Source organism: Gymnoscopelus braueri (assembly GCF_963280865.1).
Source record: "Gymnoscopelus braueri genome assembly, chromosome: 18".
Lineage (NCBI taxonomy): Eukaryota > Metazoa > Chordata > Actinopteri > Myctophiformes > Myctophidae > Gymnoscopelus > Gymnoscopelus braueri.
Window position 1 is genome coordinate 47,259,365 of NC_137618.1, and position 22,782 is coordinate 47,282,146.

A 22,782-nucleotide genomic window follows, 5' to 3' on the forward strand; every position below is an offset into this window, starting at 1 on the left:
TGACCACTGCCTCTCATAACATAAGAAAAACAAAACGCAACAGGTATGTATGACCTCACAAGCTCCTAGCACCCAATCCTTTCCGAAGCGTCTAAAAACACCACCTTGACTCTCTCTGAGCGTCAGCACCGTGTGGAATAGCGTGCCAATGCCAGGAATTCTCGGAATCTTTGTTATATTTCCAGATTACTAGCTCCTCCCTAGGAGATTCCACAGGAACTCCAAACAGAGTGAGCGAGGTGATGGCTTCCCCTCCTCACCCCCCGGTTTTTAGCTGACAGGTACACAAACAAACCCCTGGAGATGGCGGCGGGGGGGACTGGGGAGTGGGCCGAGGTATTTAATCATGGCTGTTGGGGGGGGGGGGGTGTGTGTGTGTGTGTGGGGGGGGGTGGGGGGGGGGGGGTCCTCCTGTGCTCTTGATGTGTCACTGACAGCTGCTGTTATTGGATGATGACAACACAAAGGCATGCCTCCTCCAGTGTTGCCATGTCCGCTTGTTATACGCAACTTTTTTTTTGGGGGGGGCTTATTTTTCTGTGAAGTTGCTTGTAAAAATTTGTAGGTTGAGGGTTGCGTTTTTTTTTGGGGGTCCGGTTTCTAACGTGTAGTTGCTTATTTAGGCTTGCTACACACATTTTTGTAACACAGTATTTTTTAAACCATTGGTTCTCTAATATTTTCATACAGTACATGTTTTGTGCCGGGGAGCATTTGTGTTGTTAGAATGTTTAAAAAAAAAAAAAATCAAATTATTCCACAGAGTTTTTGAAAATAGCAGATCTACAAGCTCACAACGCGTCGCATCGCGAGGCGTTGTGAGCTTGTAGGTCGGCTATTTTCAAATAGCCGATGCATATAAAATTAGGCTAGGTATAAGTGCTCAAGTGGCCTAGTCGCTTCTTTTGGGCTCGTTTTCCTAGACCTGGTTGCTTATGTCTTTCACAAAATCTGGCAACACTGCGTGCCTCTATACAGAAGCAGCATACATACTGGGGAGGCAGAGTAGTTCCTCTACTGAAAAAGGAATGTATAACGACTAACTATAACCCACGCAGCGACTTGCACCGTCGGCGCCTTCATGCCGAACATGGTTGAAATTCACAAGACTTTTTCTTCCAACCACTTGAACCCCAGCAGTATTCTATTCTGGACATGTCATGTAGCAGCAGGCAAACGTTCAGTGAAAACAGGTGAACATTTGGAGGGGGGGGGGGGGGGAATAGCAGACATTATAAGCTAAACGACGTGTCACGTTGCAACTTGCAACACGTCGCGACCTTGCAGATCGGAGTTTAAACTAGTTGGGCTTCCTGTTTACACGCGTTATAGAAGCAGTTTGATCGTGTAATGACAGGGCGATGACATCCACAGCAGGTTTGGTCCGCATGAGAGCCGGATTTGGCAAGTCCAGGCTAATGGAACAACATATGGCCATCATCTTAAGACAAACACGTGGGTTTTTTTTTTGTCTACAAATTTACCTTCTCTCCTTTAACCTGGGAACGCATCTGTGTCATTTTAGATTTCTTTGGCTATTAAAAAATAGCAGATCTACAAGCTCATAGCGCGGCACCGAGTGCCGCGCTATGAGCTTGTAGATCTGCTATTTTTTTTAAATCGTGAACATTTTTGCAGATCTCCTAGGGGTCCCTGGAACAAAATATTTTGAGATGGGAGTCCGCGGCCAAATACATATAATTTTGGGGTTCCTTGACATGGAAAAAGTTTGAGAGCCAGCGAACACAAAAAAGCTAATAAACAGCTGACATTTAGGGAAAGTGAAGAACGGGCTTCGGTGTTCCGTGCACATGCTGATGGTCAATGGCTGTGTGCAAAAGCAGATCAATTGCTCCAGCCACTGAGGAGAACCGGTCAGAAGAGATTTTGGGGACACACGCACAGACAGAGCTTTGTAGAATTATAGGATGATAGGATGATTTGGTCGCGGACCCCCATCTCAAAATATTTTGTTTCAGGGACGACCCCCAGAAGCAAAGATTTGAGTTAAAAATGTTCGCTTTAAAAGAATATATATATAATCAAAGAGTTGCATTTTTCAAAAAATAGCAGATCTAAAAGCTCGTATGCGATATGAGCTTGTATATCTGCTATTTTTTTAATAGCCAAAGTATAAAATAACGGTTTAAGTGGTTACACAGATGCAATCCTCCTGGTTAATACTCCAACAGAACTCAGACAGAGGTGACTTGAGCAAGAACTTGTTGTTGTTTCCAGGACATTCTGAACATAACCTATATAATGTGCTGTGGTTTGGAAAATGTCATTCCACCACTCATTTCACACAAAACCAATTGTTTATTATGTCAATTACTCGTAGCCATTTAAATCATTTTAATTTGTTTCACTAATGATTTGCTGCAGTTAATTCAAATGTTTTGAGCGACTGGGCCATGCCGAGCAAGCGGTGCAACGCCCATTCATGGCTGACAATCTGTGTGTGCGTGCGTGCGTGCGTGCGTGCGTGTGTGTGTGCGTGTGTGTTTGTGCGTGTTTTCAGTGAGTGCACACTATATTGTTGCTGTTTGTATCACACTACAGCGTCACACAAAAGCATCAAAAGTAGCAGATTTACAAGCTTGTAGATCTGCTACTTTTGAATTTGAATCCTGAAAAGTTACCGTTTTGGACATATGAGGAAGTGAGGACATTTCTCCAGTGGAGCATGGAAATAATTTGGCCTTCATTCACCTACCCCCCCCGTGCACAACCCAACCCTCTATCGATCAGGAGCACAGGTTAGGTTAAGATAGCGTTTTGAGTTGACGGGACAGATGGGTTCATTACAGCCAATGCTGCTGAATGAACCGTGTGGAAGTACACAAACAATGACACACACACACACAGTGTGCAGAGTCCACCGCTGACTGACTGACACCTCATTAGCCGCCGTTGTTGCTCAACGCTGAGCCTTCAGCCTGAGCCCTCAGACACACACGCACACACGCAGACACACACTTCCCATGGATTAACCCTTTAAGACCTGTGGCTGATTCTCCAAAATGTCTTCTAAATCCTAACTGTTTTTTGAAAAAACTTATATCAGTGGTTCTCAAACCTTTTCATGTCAAGGACCCCAAACTTATATGTATTTGGCCGCTGACCGCCATCTCAAAATATGTTGTTCCAGGGACCCCCCCAGAAGCAAAGATTTGAGTTAAAAAATTTCGCTTTAAAGCAATATATATTCAAAGATTTGCACACATTTTCAAGATTTTTCAAAAATAGCAGATCTACAAGCTCATAGCGCGGCACTCTGTGCCGCGCTATGAGCTTTTATATCTGCTATTTTTGAATAGCCAAAGTGTAAAATAATTAAATCAAATCAAAAAGTGACACGGATGCGTTCCAGGTCTTAAAGGGTTAAAGCAAAATAAATTCTCACGACTGAAAAACACGGGCAATGTCTGGCATTGCCCGTGTCCTATTATGCGAGTTGTGAAACAGTATGAAAGGAGCCTCCCAAAACTAGCTCCGTTTCCTAAACCAGGCTTCTAAACACATTGCTAGTTTGACCCAGAGCCTTATGTTAGAGAGTTCCGCCACTGAGGGGGAAGAAACAGCATCGGTCACGTCACGTGGTCCATGTAAACTAGAAATAGTTACAAACGCCCATAGACTCCACTGCATTCTGTAACCTTGCAGTTTAGGACTTTGTCACTATTCGCCAATAGAATCCTATATGTAGAAGACCTGGCCCGAAGAAGTGGACGGAGGTGACGTAACTCTCCTTGAATGGCTCTGGTTTGACCACTTCAAATGCTCCAATCTTTAAAAAAAAAAGCAAAAATATTTTCACTGCGCAACATATGCTTCCATAGCAGACATGCATGGCTACACACACACACACACACACACACACACACACACACACACACACACACACACACACACACACACACACACACACACACACACACACACACACACACACACACACACACACACACACACACACACACACACACACACACACACACACACACATAATCATAATCCATAATCAAGCCATTCTTCCAGGAATTAAATATTTGACTGTGTTTGATTGATTGAATACATTATTAGTCAGAAATGTCAACGGCACGTGGTGCAGTAAGACATTAAGGCCTAAAAGGATAACACAAAAATGTCCTTGGGGGACTTGTTTCCATTGTGGTCCTGCGTATATTCAATTCATCAACTGTGCAGTGTCATGGTATAGCCACAGTATCGTCAACCTATACGTAAAAAACACCCTTCCAGGAGAATAATGGAGGCCTGCGAAACAGGACAACCTCAAGATATACAGTCGTTGTGTACATTCTGAGAAACAACAGTGAGAGCGCTGCGTCTTCCATTTGTAAACCGATAGATCTAAAGGTGCTGAAGACCTTTCCTCCCCCCCGACCAGTGAAACGGAACAGGACATTAATCTCCTGGTGATGATGGAGAACACGTTCTTTAATGTGCTGAGCAAAGCGTTCTCCCGGGACCTTCGCTCAATCTGTGGGTTACTGCATCCCTGACCATTGACACGCACTCATTTTTCAGATCACAAAAGAGAAAGTAACAGCCCTCCTGTAGCGCTGTACTGTAAGAATCTCCCCCTCCGAGATGAACCTGCAGATATGGCACCGGTGGTGATAATATACCTCCCATTTTGAATGAAATAACCCAATAAATCCAGGAACGTGATTTTAGTCATATTTTGTACTTTGGCTATTCAAAAATAGCAGATATACAAACTCATAGGGCGGCACCGAGTGCCTCGCTATGAGCTTGTAGATCTGCTATTTGTTTTTAATCGTGAAAATTTGTCTTTGAATATATATATTTTTGGAAACTACATTTTTTAACGCAAATCTTTGCTTCTGGGGGTCCCCGGAACAAAACTTTTTCATGTCAAAATTATATGTATTTGGCCGCGGACACCCATCTCAAAATATGTTGTTCCAGGGACTGTAAGGGAAAATAGCAGATCTACAAGCTCGTAGCTATGAGCTTGTAGACCTGCTATTTTTGAATAGCCAAAGTATAAATATCATGGTTAAAGTGGTTACACACGGATGCGTTCCCGGTCTTAATGGGATAAAGTGAGTTAGACAGCTACCTCGGAATGCTGGAAAAAAAGTTTGTGCTGCCGTGACAATTTTCTGACAGGTAGCATGACTCGTGTGCCTGACAAAACCGGCAGTTCGGATTCTAACCTTGACGTTGAGTCGCAAGTGGGTTTTACCGCTAGTACCCTGGGTTTCGTTTCTGTCAGGATCCAAAATGTTTCAAGGAGAAACCAGGTAGCAACAGTAACAGTAACAGTACACTCCCCCAAGAACATGCAGCACTCAATAAAACAGTCCTTTGTTTAGTCCACAGGCCTCGGAGATACAGTATTTGACGAGGAACTAAATGTACAGCCTATTGTGAATTAGAGATGTACCAATAAAAAAAATTACTTTTCCGATACCGATACCCAGTGGTGTAAAGTAACTAAGTACATGTACTCACATTTACTGTACTTAAGTACAGTTTTGAGGCATGTTTACTTTACTGGAGTATTTCCAATTTTCAATACTTCTACTTCTACTGCAGAGGCAAATATTGTACTTTTACTCCACTACAATTATTTGGAAAACTTTAGTTACTTACTAGTTAGTTTGCAGGTATAAATTATTATATTATAAAACATACATTAATCACTTATTTTATACATAGGCTATTTGAAAATAGCCGATCTACAAGCTCACAACGCGTCGCATAGCGACGCGTTGTGAGCTTGTAGATCGGCTATTTTCAAACATTTTAGTACTTTTACTTTTGGTACTTTAAGTACATTTGGATACCAATACTTTTGTATTTGTATTTGTACTTTATATATTTGTAAGTATATTTTTAATTCTGGACTTTTACTTGAAACAGAGTACTTCTACATTGCAGTATTGATACTTTTACTTAAGTAAAACATTAGTACTTTTTCCACCACTGCCGATACCTACAACTTGTGTATCGGTCGATACCGAGTACTGATCCAATATCAACGTGTAATTTAAAAATAATATATAGGACCGTGGTTCTCAAAGTGGGGTCCAGGCAGTGAGGGGGTTCCAAATGAACCCTTACAGGTCTGTAACTCTCTAACTGAGTGTACAAATGTAACCAAATGGACCCGGAAAAGCATAGACTGGCATACTTGCCGATACCAATACCAGCATTTTAGGCCAGTATCGACAGCTTTTCCGTAGTATCGGTACAACTCTTTTGTGAATGACACATGGTTTGCTGCTACAGGGACTTGGCTCCAGGGACCCTCATGGTTCCTTAAAGGAGTAGTTCACCCAAAAAAGTGCTAATTTTCTATCAAGTGTAATTGATAGAAAATGTGTCATTTTGTGGGTGAACTATTCCTTTAAGGGGTTTCCAAATGGCCCCTTACGGGTCCATTTGGTTCCATTTGTACACTCTCAGAGTTATGGGGTTCGTGGAAATTGAAAAAGCTGAGAACCACTGTGCTCCACTAAATGGAACACAGCCTTCATTAGTATCATTGGTAGCACCTGTGAAGGAAGTGATAATATGGCTGCTGTGCATAGAGCCTTGTGCTGCACAGAGCAAGGTAAAAACAACAGACAACAAAGCAAGTAATGGGACAATGCCACTGTGGTGCAAAGGGCAGGCCATATACTACTACCATCTGTCATTTTAGATTTTAACCACTCTAACCGTTATCTTATACTTTGGCCATTGAAAAATAGCAGATATACGAGCTCACAGAGTGCCGCGCTATGAGCTTGTATATCTGCTTCTTTTTTTTTATATAGCCAAAGAATAAGATAATGGTTAAAGGGATAGTTCACCCAAAAACGATCGACTATGGATTAGTCACGCCATGGAGACTTCAGTTCATGGATATTTTTGTTTTTGTCGCATTCCTAAGCCAAACATTTGATAACCAGCGGACCGGTAGGAGACACAAAGGAGACTCTTTGTGTCTCCTACCGGAACCGCTGCCGGTCATCAAAGTATTGGCTTAGGAATGCGACAAAAACTGAAAAAATATCCATGAATTCAAGTCTCCATGGGGTGACTAATCGATAGGGGAAAAATACATTTTGGGGGTGAACTATGCTACACAGATGCGTTCCCGGTTTTAATTGGTTAAAAGCAAAACAAAACAGTCACAAAGACAACTTGCTGAATGTCCCCCCCACCCACAAATTGGACCCGTAGGGATTTTCACACTCTCAACAACAGTCTCAAGAGGTGATCAACTCTGGGGGTTTCAGCGTGTACGGTTCAAAGCCCAACTCCCCCGCCCGTACCCGAGGGCCTGTGACATCCCCCATAAGGCCACATTACTGTGTTATGAACTGGCCTGAGGTGACAACTGCAGCACAAGAGACAAAAAAACTAAGTGTGGCTCATGGGAGGCAGGGGGGGGGGGTTGACAAAATGCCCTATAGATGACCTCCCAGTTACCACTAATGAGCCACTTAATGGAAAGCTCATTAACGCCTCTGCACATTAGAGAAACAAAGAACCATAAAGACAGACCTCCTGGGAGGCCACTCTCCTTGCCTTTTATCTCATATTAGCGCCACTGACTCTGCAGCACACCTTCACAAAACTCTCTCTTTAAATCCATTAAGACCGGGAACGCATCTGTGTAACCACTTTAACCAGTATTTTATACTTTGGCTACTAAAAAATCGAGCAAATCTTTGAATATATATATATATTTTTAAGGATAACAATTTTAACTCAAATCTTTGCTTTTGGGGGGGTCCCTGGAACAAAATATTTTGAGATGGGGGTCCGCGGCCAAATACATATCATTTTGGGGGTCCTTGACATGAAAAAGTTTGAGAACCACTGATATAGCAACATAGGCTTTTAAAAAAAACTGTTAGGATTTACGCTGCCCCATCTCAAAATATTGTGTTCCAGGGACCCCCAGAAGCAAGTATTTGAGTCACAAATGTTCGCTTATTCAAAGATTTGCACAAATTGCACTATGAGTTTGTATATCTGCTATTTTTTGAATAGCCAAAGGAAATCTAAAATGACACAAAATGCGTTCCCGGATTGAATAGGGTGAAAGTGCAGCTACAAGTTAGTCAAATAATAATGTAAATCTCATTTTTAGCGCCACTGACTCTGCAGCACACCTTCACAAAACCCTCTCTTTAATGACATGAGTGATGCAGAGAGGACTCATACGTGTACAAACATGACCCAGTTCAGCGTGTACAGGTTGCAAGCAGAGGGTGGGAGCTGGAGGGGATTCAAGGGAAAAGCTAGCCCCACACAGAGACCAACCCAAACACTCAAACAACTCTGTTCCACTTTTAAACAGAGATAATGTTGGTCAGGTCATGGTACATTTGGCAGCGTTTCACATAAAGGCCAACATTTATAAATGTATGCAGAGATCTGCCAATTGTGCAAATACTAATACCATCACAGTAACAGCTGGTGTTACTACAAAACTCCAAAAGCTTGCTCTACAATCGGTTTTTCTCTATAAGGACCAGTGGTCCAGGGACCACCAGTGGTCCTTGAGGGGGTTCCAGGTGGTCCCCAGCTAAATGATGGAGAGTTGGTAACCAAATGGACCCTTATAGATCTTTAACTCTTGAGAGCGTAAAATGAAACCAAATGGACCCTTACGGGTCCATTTGGTTTCATTTTACGCTCTCAAGAGTTAAATCATTGTTAAACATCTGCATTACTTAATTTACAAGAAGTCTCCACAGTTAGAGAATGTAGAAGAATTGTTATTTTGATAGCTCGTAGTGCTGCGCTATGAGCTTGTAGATCTGCTATTTTTGAATAGCAAAGTATAAAAGTGGTTCAAATTATTGTGATGCTATATTAACGCATTTTGCTGGGGACCCCCTGGAACGCCCCCCCCCCAGGGACCCCACTTTGAGAACCGATGTTCTAAACCACTGACTCTCAATGTTGGGGTCCATGGTCCAACGGGTCTGTAAACTCTGAGAATTCTCTGTCCCCCCCCCCCCCTCCTAATGTTGTGCACCACCATACATAGGTTGTTTGTTGATCTTCTTGGTTTTTGGGGGGTGGGGAGGGAGGCCACAGTCAGCATTGTCTACTACTCTAAAGATCTCTAGAGAAAATTCCTTCTACACACACACACACACACACACACACCCTCCACCAAACACCAACTGTGTGAGCTCACACAGGCAGGCTGGGGGGTTTACAACCCAACTATCTCCCAGGCTGGGCCTTAAAGGAGGTAATTACCTACCAGACCTGGAGCAGCTGGAGATTCCCCAGAGATGTGTGTGTGTGTGTGTGTGTGTGTGTGTGTGTGTGTGTGTGTGTGTGTGTGTGTGTGTGTGTGTGTGTGTGTGTGTGTGTGTGTGTGTGTGTGTGTGTGTGTGTAAACATTTTGTAACACTAACTAACAACAAGTCACCCAACAAGCAGTGGTGGAAAAAAGTACTCACATTTCTTACTTAAGTAGAAGTATCAATACTGCATTGTATAGAAATACTCTGTTACAAGTAAAAGTCTGGAATTCAAGTGGGTAAAAGTACAAAAGTATTGGTATCAAAATGTACTTAAAAGTAACAAAAGTAAAAGTACAAAAATGTTTTAAAATGGCACATCTACAAGCTCACAACGTGTCGCGAGCTTGAACTTGTAGATCGGCTATTTTCAAATAGCCTATGTATGAAATAGGGCTGAAGTGGTTAATATATGTTTTATAATATAATAATTTATATATCTGGCAAAGTAACTAGTAACTAAAGTTTTCAAATAATTGGAGTGGAGTAAAAAGTACAATATTTGCCTCTGAGATGTAGTGGAGTAGCAGTAAAAGTACTGAAAATTGGAAATACTCCATGAGAATACCTCAAAATCGTACTTAAGTACAGTACTTGAGTAAATGTACTTAGTTACTTTACACCGCTGCACCCAAGTGATGCAAGCAACTAAGTGTGTGTCAGCATTAATACCTGAACTTTTCTCAGAGTCAGTCTATGGACGTAACAGTCATAGGATCAGAAAGAGAAAAAAAAGATTGTAAAATAATGATCTGGCAGGTTTATAATTGGCACACACACGTCTGATTTGGGGAAAAGTGTGAGAGCTGTGAAGTGTGTGTGCGTGTGCGTGTGCGTGCGTGTGTGTGTGTGTGTGTGTGTCTGTGTGTGTGTCTCTCACTGCAGGCATGAAAGTGGGAGGGGAGGGGAGGCTTGCGAGAGGACGTACAGTAAACCTCCCCTTGATCTGATTCTGAAGCAGTCTTATCATATTTGGATATTATTCTCCACTTGCAGAGCTTGTTTCTTGCTTTACGATTCTTTGGCATAATATAGTACAATTGTAATAAAGCTACAACCACCATTATAGGCTAACTATGTGTCATAATGGCATTATTATAGAGATCTTACCTGATGTGTCCCAGAGACTCAGCTCTATCCTTTGGGTGTCAATTTCAAAGCTGGCTGTGTAGTTCTCGAACACTGTGGGAACATAATTCTAAAAAAAAACAGAAAAAGCCAGAAACAGCAATATTGTTATGAATAGAAATCATTAATTAATCGCACGCCTATAATGTCAGAAACAACGTACAGTCAGTATATGTCATCAATCATGTCAGCTGACTATGTCATCATCATGAACAACTACACTCATGTCCGGCTTAGATAAGTTACTTTGTAACAACACACCCTGTATTATAGATTGTCCTACAAAACAAACCAATGCACGTCCTTTAATCATCCAAAAAGGTAAGACTTTTATCTAGGACAGTGGCTCTCACAGTGGGGTCCAGGGTTCCAAATGGACCCTTACAGGTCTGTAACTCTGAGAGTGTACAAATAACCAAATGGACCCTTATGTGTCTGTAACTCAGAGTGTACAAATGGAACCAAATGGACCTTTACAGGTCTGTAACTCAGAGTGTACAAATGAAACCAAATGGACCCTTACAAGCCTGTAACTCTGAGAGTGTACAAATGGAACCAAATGGACCATTTGGTTACATGTGTACACTCTCACAGTTATGGGGGGTCCTTGAAATTAAAGTGTTTGAGAACCACTGATCTAGGCTATAAAAAGTGTACTAGAACCACTGATCTAGGCTATATAAAGTGTACTAGAACCACTGATCTAGGCTATATAAAGTGTATGAGAACCACTGATCTAGGCTATATAAAGTGTTTGCGAACCACTGATCTAGGCTATATAAAGTGTTTGAGAAGCACTAAATGGTAAAATGGTAAATGGTGCATTTATATAGAAGCACTGATCTAGGCTATAGCCTATAACATAATAACATGACATACCTCTGGAAAGCAGTCCTTGGCAAACACATGCAGTAAGGCAGTCTTCCCACACTGGCTGTCCCCCACCACCACTATCTTACACTTCACACTCTGGGTGGGATCCATGGGTCCGGGTTTAGCTGAGACAGATTTAGAATCCTTCATTCATTGACTTTTTCCCCAAGTGCCAGTAAAAACGAGTTCCTCTTCAGATCGACATTATTATAATGCAGATAATATCTATTATTCCCCCGTTATGATCGCTCCAAGGCAGTAGTAGTTGTTACTGTAACCTTCCACTGTATATACGGACTCTATGGACGTGCTGACGCCGCCTCAGCCCTTTATATACGGTGTACAGGCTACATCCCATAGCCCAGAAGCACGGTCGTGCTGTGATTGGCCAGTTGGTTGTCAGACAGTAATGTGCAGCGGTTGCCGGGACAACCAACCAGCCAATTACCAGCACGGACGTTCCTTCAGGCCATGGGATGTAAAAGACTCTACCAGCTCATGTGTTTGATGCTTGATGTTGGTGGCGACCGGGCTCCCAGGCTGGAAAAACAGCGCCCCCTATCTGTCAAGCTATCTGTCAAAGCCAAAGGATGGAAGGATCAAATATCAGTGGTGGAAAAAGTACTAATTTGTTTTACTTGAGTAAAAATACTGCCATGTATAAACACTCTGTTACAAGTAATAATAAAATTACAAAAATAAAAAAAATCTTGAGTAAAAGTACAAAAGTATTGGCATCAAAATATACTTAAAGTACCAGAGTAAAAGTAATCATTGTTCAAAATGTATACAACTCTTTTGAAAATAGCAGATCTGCTATTTTCAAATAGCCGGACTATATATAGGGCTGAAGTGGTTAATGTATGTTTTGAAAAATCTACAATCTACAAAATAACAAGTAATTAAAGTATATAATCGTATAATCGTAGTGGAGTAGAAAATATAATATTTGCCACTGAGGTGTAGTGGAGTAGAAGTCAAAGTATTGAACATTGTAAATACTCAAGTAAAGTGAAACAACGTTTTACTTAAGTACAGTACTTGAGTAAATGTACTACCACTGAAAATATGCATTTGCAGTTTCATTATTTTTGTTCAGTTGGGCAAGATTTGATTTATCAGTAAGTTTTATAACCAGATGTCAATTAGCGTTGGCATTTATTCCAAATAAGGAATGTTTTATGCCTTGGTGAAACATCTTTTTATTTCACAACAAGATCCTGAGGAATGCTCCCCCAAATGACTAACTAATTTTCATGTGGGTGAAAATGTAAAATGACTGTTGAATGTGTTGACAGTGGTGTAAAGTATATAAGTACATTTACTCAAGTATTTCCAATTTTCAGTTTCACTTTTACTTCTACTCCATTACATCGCAGAGGTAAATATTGTACTTTTTACTCCACAAAAATTATTTGAAAACTTAATTTACCAGTTACTTTGCAGATATAAATTATTATAAAACATACATTAACCACTTTAGCCCTATTTTATACACTGTTTGAAAATAGCCGATCTACAAGCTCACAACGCGTCGCATCACGACACGTTTTAGTACATTTTAGTACTTTTACTTTTGGTAGGCCTACTATAAGTACATTGTTATACCAATTTTGTTTTACTTTTAATCAATTACATTTTGAATTCCGGACTTGTAATTGTAACAGAGTACTTCTACATTGCAGTATTGATACTTTTACTTAAGTAAAACATTTGAGTACTTTTTCCACCACTGTGTGTTGATAATGATTTCCCCATGAAGCAGCCACGCCCAGGATAGACTGTTGTGAATTCAGATGAGGCTAAATAAGGATTTAAGGAAGGTAAGTGGTTTATTATGATTAAGACTGATTAACAGTTAAGCGAAAAGCTAGGTGAAAGGTATTAGATAGACAGAATTACAGCTCACTTTTTCCTGCAGAAATACTTTAGTTTATAATAGGCAACAAAAAGTATGTCTTGCTTTCTTCACTTATTATGTTTAGCCTTCAGAGGAGAGCATTAAAGGTAGAGTGTGGAGAATTTTGTTGTTATTTTTGTTTTAAGAAACCCCTTTTCAGCAGAATAGTCTATTTCTTGAAGCCCAAACTAATTTAAAAAGCTACATTGTGTGGTGTGCAGACAAAGCTAAAGGACGTTGCCTTTCATTTTTCCACGATAGAGTATTTCTGTCAGGTGTTTCTTTTTCTGTCTTTTTTTGTGTTATCTTTCAACTCAGACCATAATTTAAGGGCTGTTTTGCAGACCAACCTGTTCTCCTGCCTATTTTGTCAACTTCACACTGCAGCGGTTTGGAAAGGTGAGAAAGGTGATTGCAATGCAATTGTTTCATGCAAAAAATGTACAATCCAAAACCTGTTGCTGTGTGTATGTGAGTGTGTGAGTGTGTATGTGTGTGTGCGTGCGTGCGTGCGTGCGTGCGTGCGTGTGTGCGCGTGCGTGCGTGCGTGCGTGCGTGCGCGTACGTGTGTGCGCGTACGTGTGTGGTGAGCAACGATTGCGATTTTCACGCAAAAATTACAATCCCGTTCATAGTCCCTAGATGGGTCTAAAACGTGCGTCAGGGGGTGAGGGATTCCGTCCGTTCTTTACGGACGCATGCATAGTCGCTCACGTTATTTAGGGGTTATTTTATTTATTTTAAAGTGTACAGGCGTAATACACCTATTCATCCACTAGATGGCCACTAGTATGTACCGCCGTACCCATAATGTTTACTTATTAATATTTACATAATGTCTACTTATTATAAGCGACTTTGGGCTTATTTTTCTGTAAAGTTGCTTGTAAACAAACAAGCAATTTTGTATTGGTGGTTGCGGTTTTATTTGGGCTTGTTTCTAAAGTGTAGTTGCTTATTTGGGCCAATTATTATTTAAACCAGTGATTCTCAAACATATATTGTAGATCTGCTATATCCTAGTCGATTCTTTTGGGCTTGTTTTCATAGACCTGGTTGCTTATTTCTCTCACAAAACCTGGCAACACAGCCAGCTGGCATAGCGCAGCTAACAACATGAAGCTACCATTGTAGCATCTAGCCAAAACAACGCAATAAAAGACACAAACTAGTCCACAAACTAGACAAAAACAATGGTTGTCTACAAAACGTGAGTTTCGACCCCTACTGCACTGTGCTATATATGCTATATATTGTCACAGACCGTGGATCGAAGGGTCTAAGTACTTAAGTACATTTACTTAAGTACTTCCACCAACCAACGTGGGTCTTTTTTTGGAGAAAGAGGGCCTGAGGAAAACTTTTTTTCCTTATACTGCCAACGGGTTCCACTGGTACTACAGGCAACGTACAAACGAACGTACGTCGGCCTGACGGTGAATGTCGACTGCACGGACGGAAATCCTGGAGCCGTAAGTGACGGAGGGGGAGACAAAAACGACGACGCAAGGAGCGCTGGCGCTCGTTACGTATCCTTACGTCCGACTATGAATGATACTTAAGCAAAAACCGACGTGCGTTTCACAAAGGGCTGTGTAAATCCCTGATATGTGCGGATCACAGTTGTTCCTCATTTTTGCCTGAAGGTCAGAGGCGCGTTCATATGAAAGATCCTTTGCATTGCTCCACCCCCCATTTAAGACCATGAAGCTGCATGTTTACACTCAAAATATGGGTGTAAACAGCTTAGTGAGCCAGGACCTGTTGCTATGCATGCACAGTTGCACACACACACACACACACACACACACACACACACACACACACACACACACACACACACACACACACACACACACACACACACACACACATGTGCATGTGTCGCTGTAACCCACATAACGTTCTCAGTGTTACTTTATCTCTGAGATTAACAGACCTGTCATGTCAGATTTAAAATAACATTGAAAATGTTATTGTGTGTACAGTACAATCGTTGCCTTGTTGCCACGATGTTTTCCTTTTGACAGGGAGTGTGAATCTAGTGAGATTGTGATGAAAATGAGTGATGACATGGTGCTCCAAAGTGTGAACTCCAGATGTGGCGCTCTAATTCTCTTATCCACTTAAACCCCCTATTCTTAGTAAAAAACGGACCTAAGTACAATACTTGGACCCATTTTCTTCCATCTACAACAAATCTGTTTGCCAATGCCAAAAATATCTGATCTACAAGCTCACAGAGAGACAGAGTGGGAGGGAGAGTTCCTCACTTTAGAGAGTGGGAGAGAGGGATCAGGGAGTGGGAGAGGGGGATGGAAGGAGTGAGGGAGAATGAGAAGGGAGGGAGGGAGAATGAGAAGGGAGAGAAAGATGAGATAGGGAGAGAAAGAGGGATAGAGAGAATATTTAAACCCTACAATAACCCGGAGAGGGAGAGAGAGCGTGTTTTCAGCTTGTTCTTGCTATGTTTTGAGAACATTTTCTTTTTTTCATTTGTATACATTTTCTTTCTTTTATTTGTTAGCTAATTATTGTTTTAGGCTCTTTTTCTCCCCAATTTAGTTGTTATGCCAATTGATTCCTCCCCACACACATTTCTGTGTTGTCACTGCTGTCGTATCCTACTGACTCACCTGCCAGTAAGGAGCCCCCACCGGGAGGACAAAGAGCCTTACGTGACGTCCTACTCCTCCCGCCCAACACTCCCTGCACTGACAGGTGCCACCTCCAGCCCGTATAGGAGTATGTGCAAGTGCAATGACCAATATCACCCTCCCCGCCCGGCTTCCCTCCCCTGAACACGGGCCAATTGTGTTTGCATAGACGCCCGACAAAGCCGGATGCATGCGCCACGGAGGATTCGAACCCGCAACCTCAGTGGTGGTGGGCAGGGACTTTACCACTGCACCACAACATACATTTTCACCTACGATAACATGCCCAAAATAGTGATACCAGGATGAGAGTGGTTAAAGCTGCAGCATACTGTATACTGTTCTCAAGGTATTGTACTTTCTGTACTTTACAGCTTGTATGTACAGTAGCCTGGCTGGTGGTGGTGGGAGGACGGTCTCTTCATGCACGGTGTGGCTTCCCCCTGCCTCTGCCCTCCAGCTGTTCGTCATAGTAAAATGCATAATGAGGGAGAGCAGAGAGAGGATCCCCACCTTGCACGAACGAAAGCACTTCATTTGCAGGCGTGCCCCCGGGGCCAGACGTTTAGTGCAGTCCCCCCCCCTACCCACCCCCAACCCCCCTACCCACCCCCAACCCCCCAATCCCCCAATCCCCCAAATGAGCTGCTAATGGTATGACTGCAGCTAATGATCTTTGCCATGCAGCAGTGCACGCTGTCATTTCTCCCCAGGGTTGCCAGATTTTGCAAGAGAAATACGGTAACCAGGTCTAGGAAAACAAGCCCAAAAGAAGCAACTACTAGGCCACATGAGCACTACCGATATACTGTATACAATTGGCTATTTGAAAATAGCAGATCTACAAGCTCACAACGCATCGCGATGCAACGCGTTATGAGCAATTTTCAAAAAATCTTGAAATAAAATGTGGAATATTTGGAAGAGTTTTGAAACATTCAACCAACACAAATCTGGTACGGGGCTCCCTGGCACAAAACATTTTCAGATGGGGGTTTAGGGGACAAACACATTAATTTGGGAGGTCCATGACATCCGAAATATTTGAGAACCACTGCTTAAAAAAAGTATTAAACAATTCGTAAGCAAGGCCAAATAAAGCCCAAATAAGCAACTACACTTTAAAAACAAGCCCCAAAAAGTCGCTTAAAATAAGCAGACTTGGCAACACTGTTCCTCCCCCCTGAATACGCTAATTGCTGTAAACATGGGGGTGCTGATATGTATGCCATGTCATGCTGTGGATTGGAGGGGTGCTTGTTTTTCTGGATAGATAGATAGATTAAAATTCACCAAGTATATGAAATGAATGATAACGATTCACTGTGCACTGAAACAAAAGGCTAATAATAAATTTGATGCTATTGATTTCCACTTCAGACAAAACAAGCAAATCCATCTGTGTTAGTGCAGGCAGCTCATGAAGACGAAGGCTAAAATAAAAATCCCCACTGTTAAAGCAGTGTATTATATTATGCACTGCACTGCTGGAGAGAGTTCAAAGTGCTTCTGTGTGATTGCTGCTGACAGCGCGCTCTGGATCCCCCGCTGTGAGGAACAGGACAGACTTCACACAGACACACTGTGACAGACATGGCTGTCATCTATATGCTCTCCTTTGTCTATAGGAGCGTACATATATATACATATACATATATATACATATACAGTACATATACATATACATATACATATACATATACATATACATATACATATACATATACATATACATATACATATACATATACATATATATATACATATATATATATATATATACATATACATATACATATAATTATACATATACAGTACATATACAGTACATATACATATATATATATACATATACATATACATATACATATACATATACATATACATATACATATACATATACATATACATATACATATACATATACATACATTTTAGATTTCTTTGGCTATTAAAAAAGCAAATCTACAAGCTCATAGCGCGGCACCGAGCTTGTAGATCTGATTTTGTTTGCAAAATTGTGGATTTTTTTGTTTTGTTTTAAAGCGATTTTTTTTTACTCCGATCTGTGCTCCCTGGAACAACATATTTTGAGATGGGGGTCCGCGGCCAAATACATATCATTTTGGGGGTCCTTGACATGGAAAAGTTGGAGCACCACTGATATAGCAACACACTATTAGGACTTAGAAAGCATTTTAGATACTGTATGTATTTGGCCGCGGACCCCCATCTCAAAATGTTTTGTTCCAGGGACCCCCAGAAGCAAAGATTTGAGTTATAAATGTTCGCTTTAAATATATATGTATATTCAAAGATTTGTACAAATGTTCAAGATTTTTCAAAAATAGCAGATCTACAAGCTCATAGCGCGGCACTCAGTGCCGCGCTATGAGCTTGTAGATCTGCTATTTTTTAATAGCCAAAGAAATGTAAAATGACACAGATATGTTCCCGGATTGAATGGGTTTTTATTTTATTTAAAATTATGCCCGTTGTGTGAGTATTCCTGTAACCTACTCTCCATTATCTGGAGCATATATACTGGATGGCCGTAAGCCATTTTCTATTTAGATTACTATGTTAAATGATGTCCATTGTGGCTAAACTGAGATGCAGGGGGATTGTCTCAATTCACACGTGCATGACAACCCTCATTCACTGCTTTACTGCAGCCATATTATTATGATCATGAACGAGGTACTAATGTATGTGGTGATGTGGGTGGTTATTTTCTCAGCACTGTAATTTTCACACCATTTATTAGGCATTCTCAACTACTCTCCTGCATGTTAATGGATATAGGTGTGACAAGGGCTTACAATTAGGACTGTGGCCACTGAAACAAATACTTGTAAATTGTTACTAATGCTGGTGGTATAAGTAATTCAATTCAGCTGCCCAAACTGGCAAGCAGCCAGCTTAATATTCAGTGCGTGTTTTTCCATTATTAGGACATCGCTGTAGCTAAGAAAAGCAATTAGCAGGTTACATTGCAGACGGTTGAACTTCACCATGAATCGTGACTAAGATGTTTTGATGTCCTTGCTGCTTGTATCCTCATATTTGATGCATTTGTCGAGCCTAATAGTCCATGGGGTCTTCAACGTTTTTCAGGCGAAGGACCAGCTAGCTGAGAGAGAGATGAAGCAGGGACCCCTACTACTACTACATGTTGTATAAAGTTGTGTTGCAGATGAAACCTTTTCATATAGATTTCATAGATGGCTTCATAGACTACAGTTTGACAGCACAATCATGTTGGATTCACGTTAAAGGAGTAGTTCACCCCAAATAATTATACTTATTTTCTATCAATTACACACACCATGAAGCATTGAATTCATGGAGATTTTGTTTGTGTCGAATTCCTGAGCCAATAATTTGATGATAATAATAAAGATGCTTATGTATCCGGTAGGAGACACAAAGGAGACTCTTTCTCCTACCGGAGAGACCGCCGGTTATCAAATTATTGGTATAGGAATGTGATAAGAATTCTGTAATTGACAGAAAATAAGTATTTTTTTGGGTGAACTACTACTACTACAGACATTCATACTTAGTAAACTTGACCTTTGACTCTGTACCTGGTCAGCTCTTTTTTCCCTCCCCACCAAACGTCTTTGCCAAAAATAGCAGATCTACAAGCTCACAACGCCTCGCAGCGCGAGGCGTTGTGAGCTTGTAGATCTGCTATTTTCTGCTTAAGTTCTCCTCAGAAAAGGGATGCTAGGGTTCAAGTGGTTAATGTAAAAAAAGAAAATCCTATCACACAAAGATTTGGCGGGCCCCCCCCCTGGTAACTCTGAGGACCCCACCTAGGGGTCCCGGACCCCCTGTTGAAGACCCCTGCTATAGTCTGTCCTCAGAGAGAGAGAGAGAGAGAGAGAGAGAGCGCTGCGGGTGGGCTGCAGTCTACTGTCAGAGCTGCGATGGAGCAAGTGACCACATAATCTCCATATCTACAGGCACTGTGCTTCCCTCTCAGTGTTTCTGTCTGTCTCTCTATCTATCACACACATACAGTACACACACACACACACACACACACACACACACACACACACACACACACACACACACACACACACACACACACACACACACACACACACACACACACACACACACACACACACACACACACACACACACACACACACACACACACACACACAGGGAGGGAGAGACACGCCTCATCAGACAGACTGTGGGGGAGGGGAGAGGATTGGTTGGAGCTTATATAGCTGCAAGACACACACAGCGATATAGAGAACTGGAAGGACGGGGCTTTAAGAGAAACTAATAAAGGATAAAGAGAGAGAAGGAGGATAAATGGAGAAAACATAGGATGGGGATAAGAGAAAGATTAGGCTCGGCTAAACGATGGGAAGAGAAGGTTTGGGAAAGTTCGTGCATGAGCTCGGATCTCCAGAGGGTTTGTGGATTGGGATGCCAGGCATTCCTACCTCCACCCTATACAATGTGTGCGTGCGTGTGCGTGTGTGCGCGCGCGCGTGTGTGTGTATGTGTGTGTGTGTGTGTGTGTGTGCACATGCGCGAGCGTGCGTGCACACTTGCACGTTTAGTTAATTAAACAGAACCAGCAGGCATCACTCTGGTCCTGGGACCTTCCTGGCCCATTTCACATGAACTGAGCCAACGGCCTCGCCCCTTTTAAGCCATTCAATCTGGGGACGCATCTCTGTCATTTAGATTTCTTTGGCTATTCAATAATAGCATATCTATGTAGATCTATGTATCTGCTATTTTCTTTTTAATCGTGAAAATGTGTGCAAATCTTTGAATATATATATATTTTTAAGCGAACATTCGTAACTAAAATCTTTGCTTAATAATATATATTCAAAGATTTTCAAAATCGTTCACGATTTTTCGAATAAATAGCAGATCTACAAGCTCATAGCGCGACACTCTATGCCGCGCTATGAGCTTGTAGATCTGCTATTTTTGAATAGCCAAAGAAATCTAAAATGACACGGATTGAATGGGTTAACCCAGCAAATGAATGTCTCACTTGGACATTTACAGTGCATTGTTATATCGTGCTCATGTCACAGGCGTGTCCCACATGCCATGCGTGTACCGTATTGAGGCTATTTTAAACATGGTCAAGTCATCCCAGGATGCTGGGTGGATGGGTGCATCTTGCTGAGGTCATACTCCTGCAATTCCAGGACAATTCCATGTGAGCGAAGCTGCTTCCAATGACTCACTCTTCCTGGAATGTGTGACTAAATAGTTTTTTACAGCGGGGCTCAGTTCACAGGATGTGTGCCACAGCTTCTTGAAAGAGTGGCCTAGCATAACAATGACAGCGCGGAATATACCTTTCATCAAAACAGCTATTACTGAAGGATGTGGCCTCGAAGATGGTTAGCGTCTGCGTTTTGCTCTTTTTGTAAAATCGCTAGTTGGTGCAGTATCCTTTAGTCAGTGGGTACAAGGTACTATGACGTCACTATACAGGCCCCCGTTGTACCCATTGTCTGTGTCATTCGTGGGCAATGCCCGCCATTTGCGTCATCATAAAGGTCTTTATACACTGGAGGCGTGGCCTTAAACTTTTTCTAGTCAAGGACCCCCAAAATGTATGTTATTTGGCCGCGGACTCCCATCTGAATTTCTTTTGTGCCAGGGACCCCCAGAAGAGAAGATTTGTGTAAAAATAAAAAGCTACATTATTTTTGATATTTAAGATTATATAAGATTTTCAAAAATAGCAGATGCTTGTAGATCTGCTATTTTTGAATAGCCACAGGGTTCCCGGACTCCATTTTGAGAATCAATGGAATAAACAATACAAAAATCACCGGTGAGTATTTTAGCATCAAAACTATTCATATACAGGTTGATGCCTTTTAGTTACAGGGAAAAAAATCTACCTCATTGTCGCTCCATCACAACAGAGTATTCATGTTCTGTGTGGATGGATGTAGGCCTACTCATGATTCAAACAACAGTTAGAAAAAATATATTTTTGGGGTATGAAATTACAGAAAGAAAATGTCCCTGGTGTGTGTGAGAAGTTACCTTTATTTGCATCATTTGCGGGGTGACACCTGTCATTTGTCTTTGTATTGACTTTGCATTGTGAAAGTCAATACAATACGATCTGGAGAAACGCAGATCTGACCGACTTCACGCTCGACACTGCACTCATTTGGGGCGCCAATACAAATGTGAAAGTGATTGGTTGGACAGTTCTCGAGACATGACAGTTACACATTCACACTCACATAAACAATTGATTGATTGATTGATTGATTGATTGATTGATTGAATACTTTATTAAACCCATTAAGACCTGGAACACATCTGTCATTTTTTTTAAGCTAAAAAGCATTATTTTACACTTTGGCTATTCAAAAATAGCAGATATACAAGCTCATAGTGCGGCACAGAGTGCCGCACTATGAGCTTGTAGATCTGCTATTTTTGAAAAATAGTGAAAATGTGTGCAAAACTTTGAATATATATATTTTTAAAGCGAACATTTTTAACGGAAATCTTTGTTTCTGGGGGTCCCTGGAACAACATATTTTGAGATGGGGATCCCCAGCCAAATACATATAATTCTGGCTTGGCAAGTATGGCTTGTTTCCATTGGGGGTCATGTGTATTCAATTGATTGAAACATTTAATGACAGACAAATATACAATACTATGCAAAAACATCATACAAACGAGTAGTAATACAAATTTTAAAAATATGTACAGTAAACAGATTGGGTGGGTGCAGGGGCGTCACTACCGTCACGCAGACAACGCGGTTGCGTTGGGGCCCATGACGTTAGGGGCACATCCCCACCCAGAAAATAAATAAATAATAATAATTATATATATAAAATAAAAATAAAAGGAATTAAAAAAAAAACCTGGGTGTGCC

General features: G+C 41.4%; 1 protein-coding gene across 2 annotated transcripts in view; it reads right to left on the bottom strand.

Moving 5' to 3' along the window:
- Positions 1-11,591, bottom strand: part of LOC308073623 (rho-related GTP-binding protein RhoE-like) — a 528,647-nt gene extending 517,056 nt beyond the window's left edge. For both annotated transcript variants that reach the window (XR_013932017.1, XM_080412642.1), the window contains exons 1-2: positions 11,319-11,591; positions 10,422-10,509 (exon numbers count right to left, since the gene is read on the bottom strand). Coding sequence is in view for 1 of the 2 variants with exons in the window: in XM_080412642.1 (XP_080268768.1) it covers positions 10,422-10,509; positions 11,319-11,462 (232 nt within the window). In the remaining variant the exon portion in view is untranslated. The remainder of the gene's footprint in view (positions 1-10,421; positions 10,510-11,318) is intronic.
- Between the last annotated feature and the right edge of the window lie 11,191 nt (positions 11,592-22,782).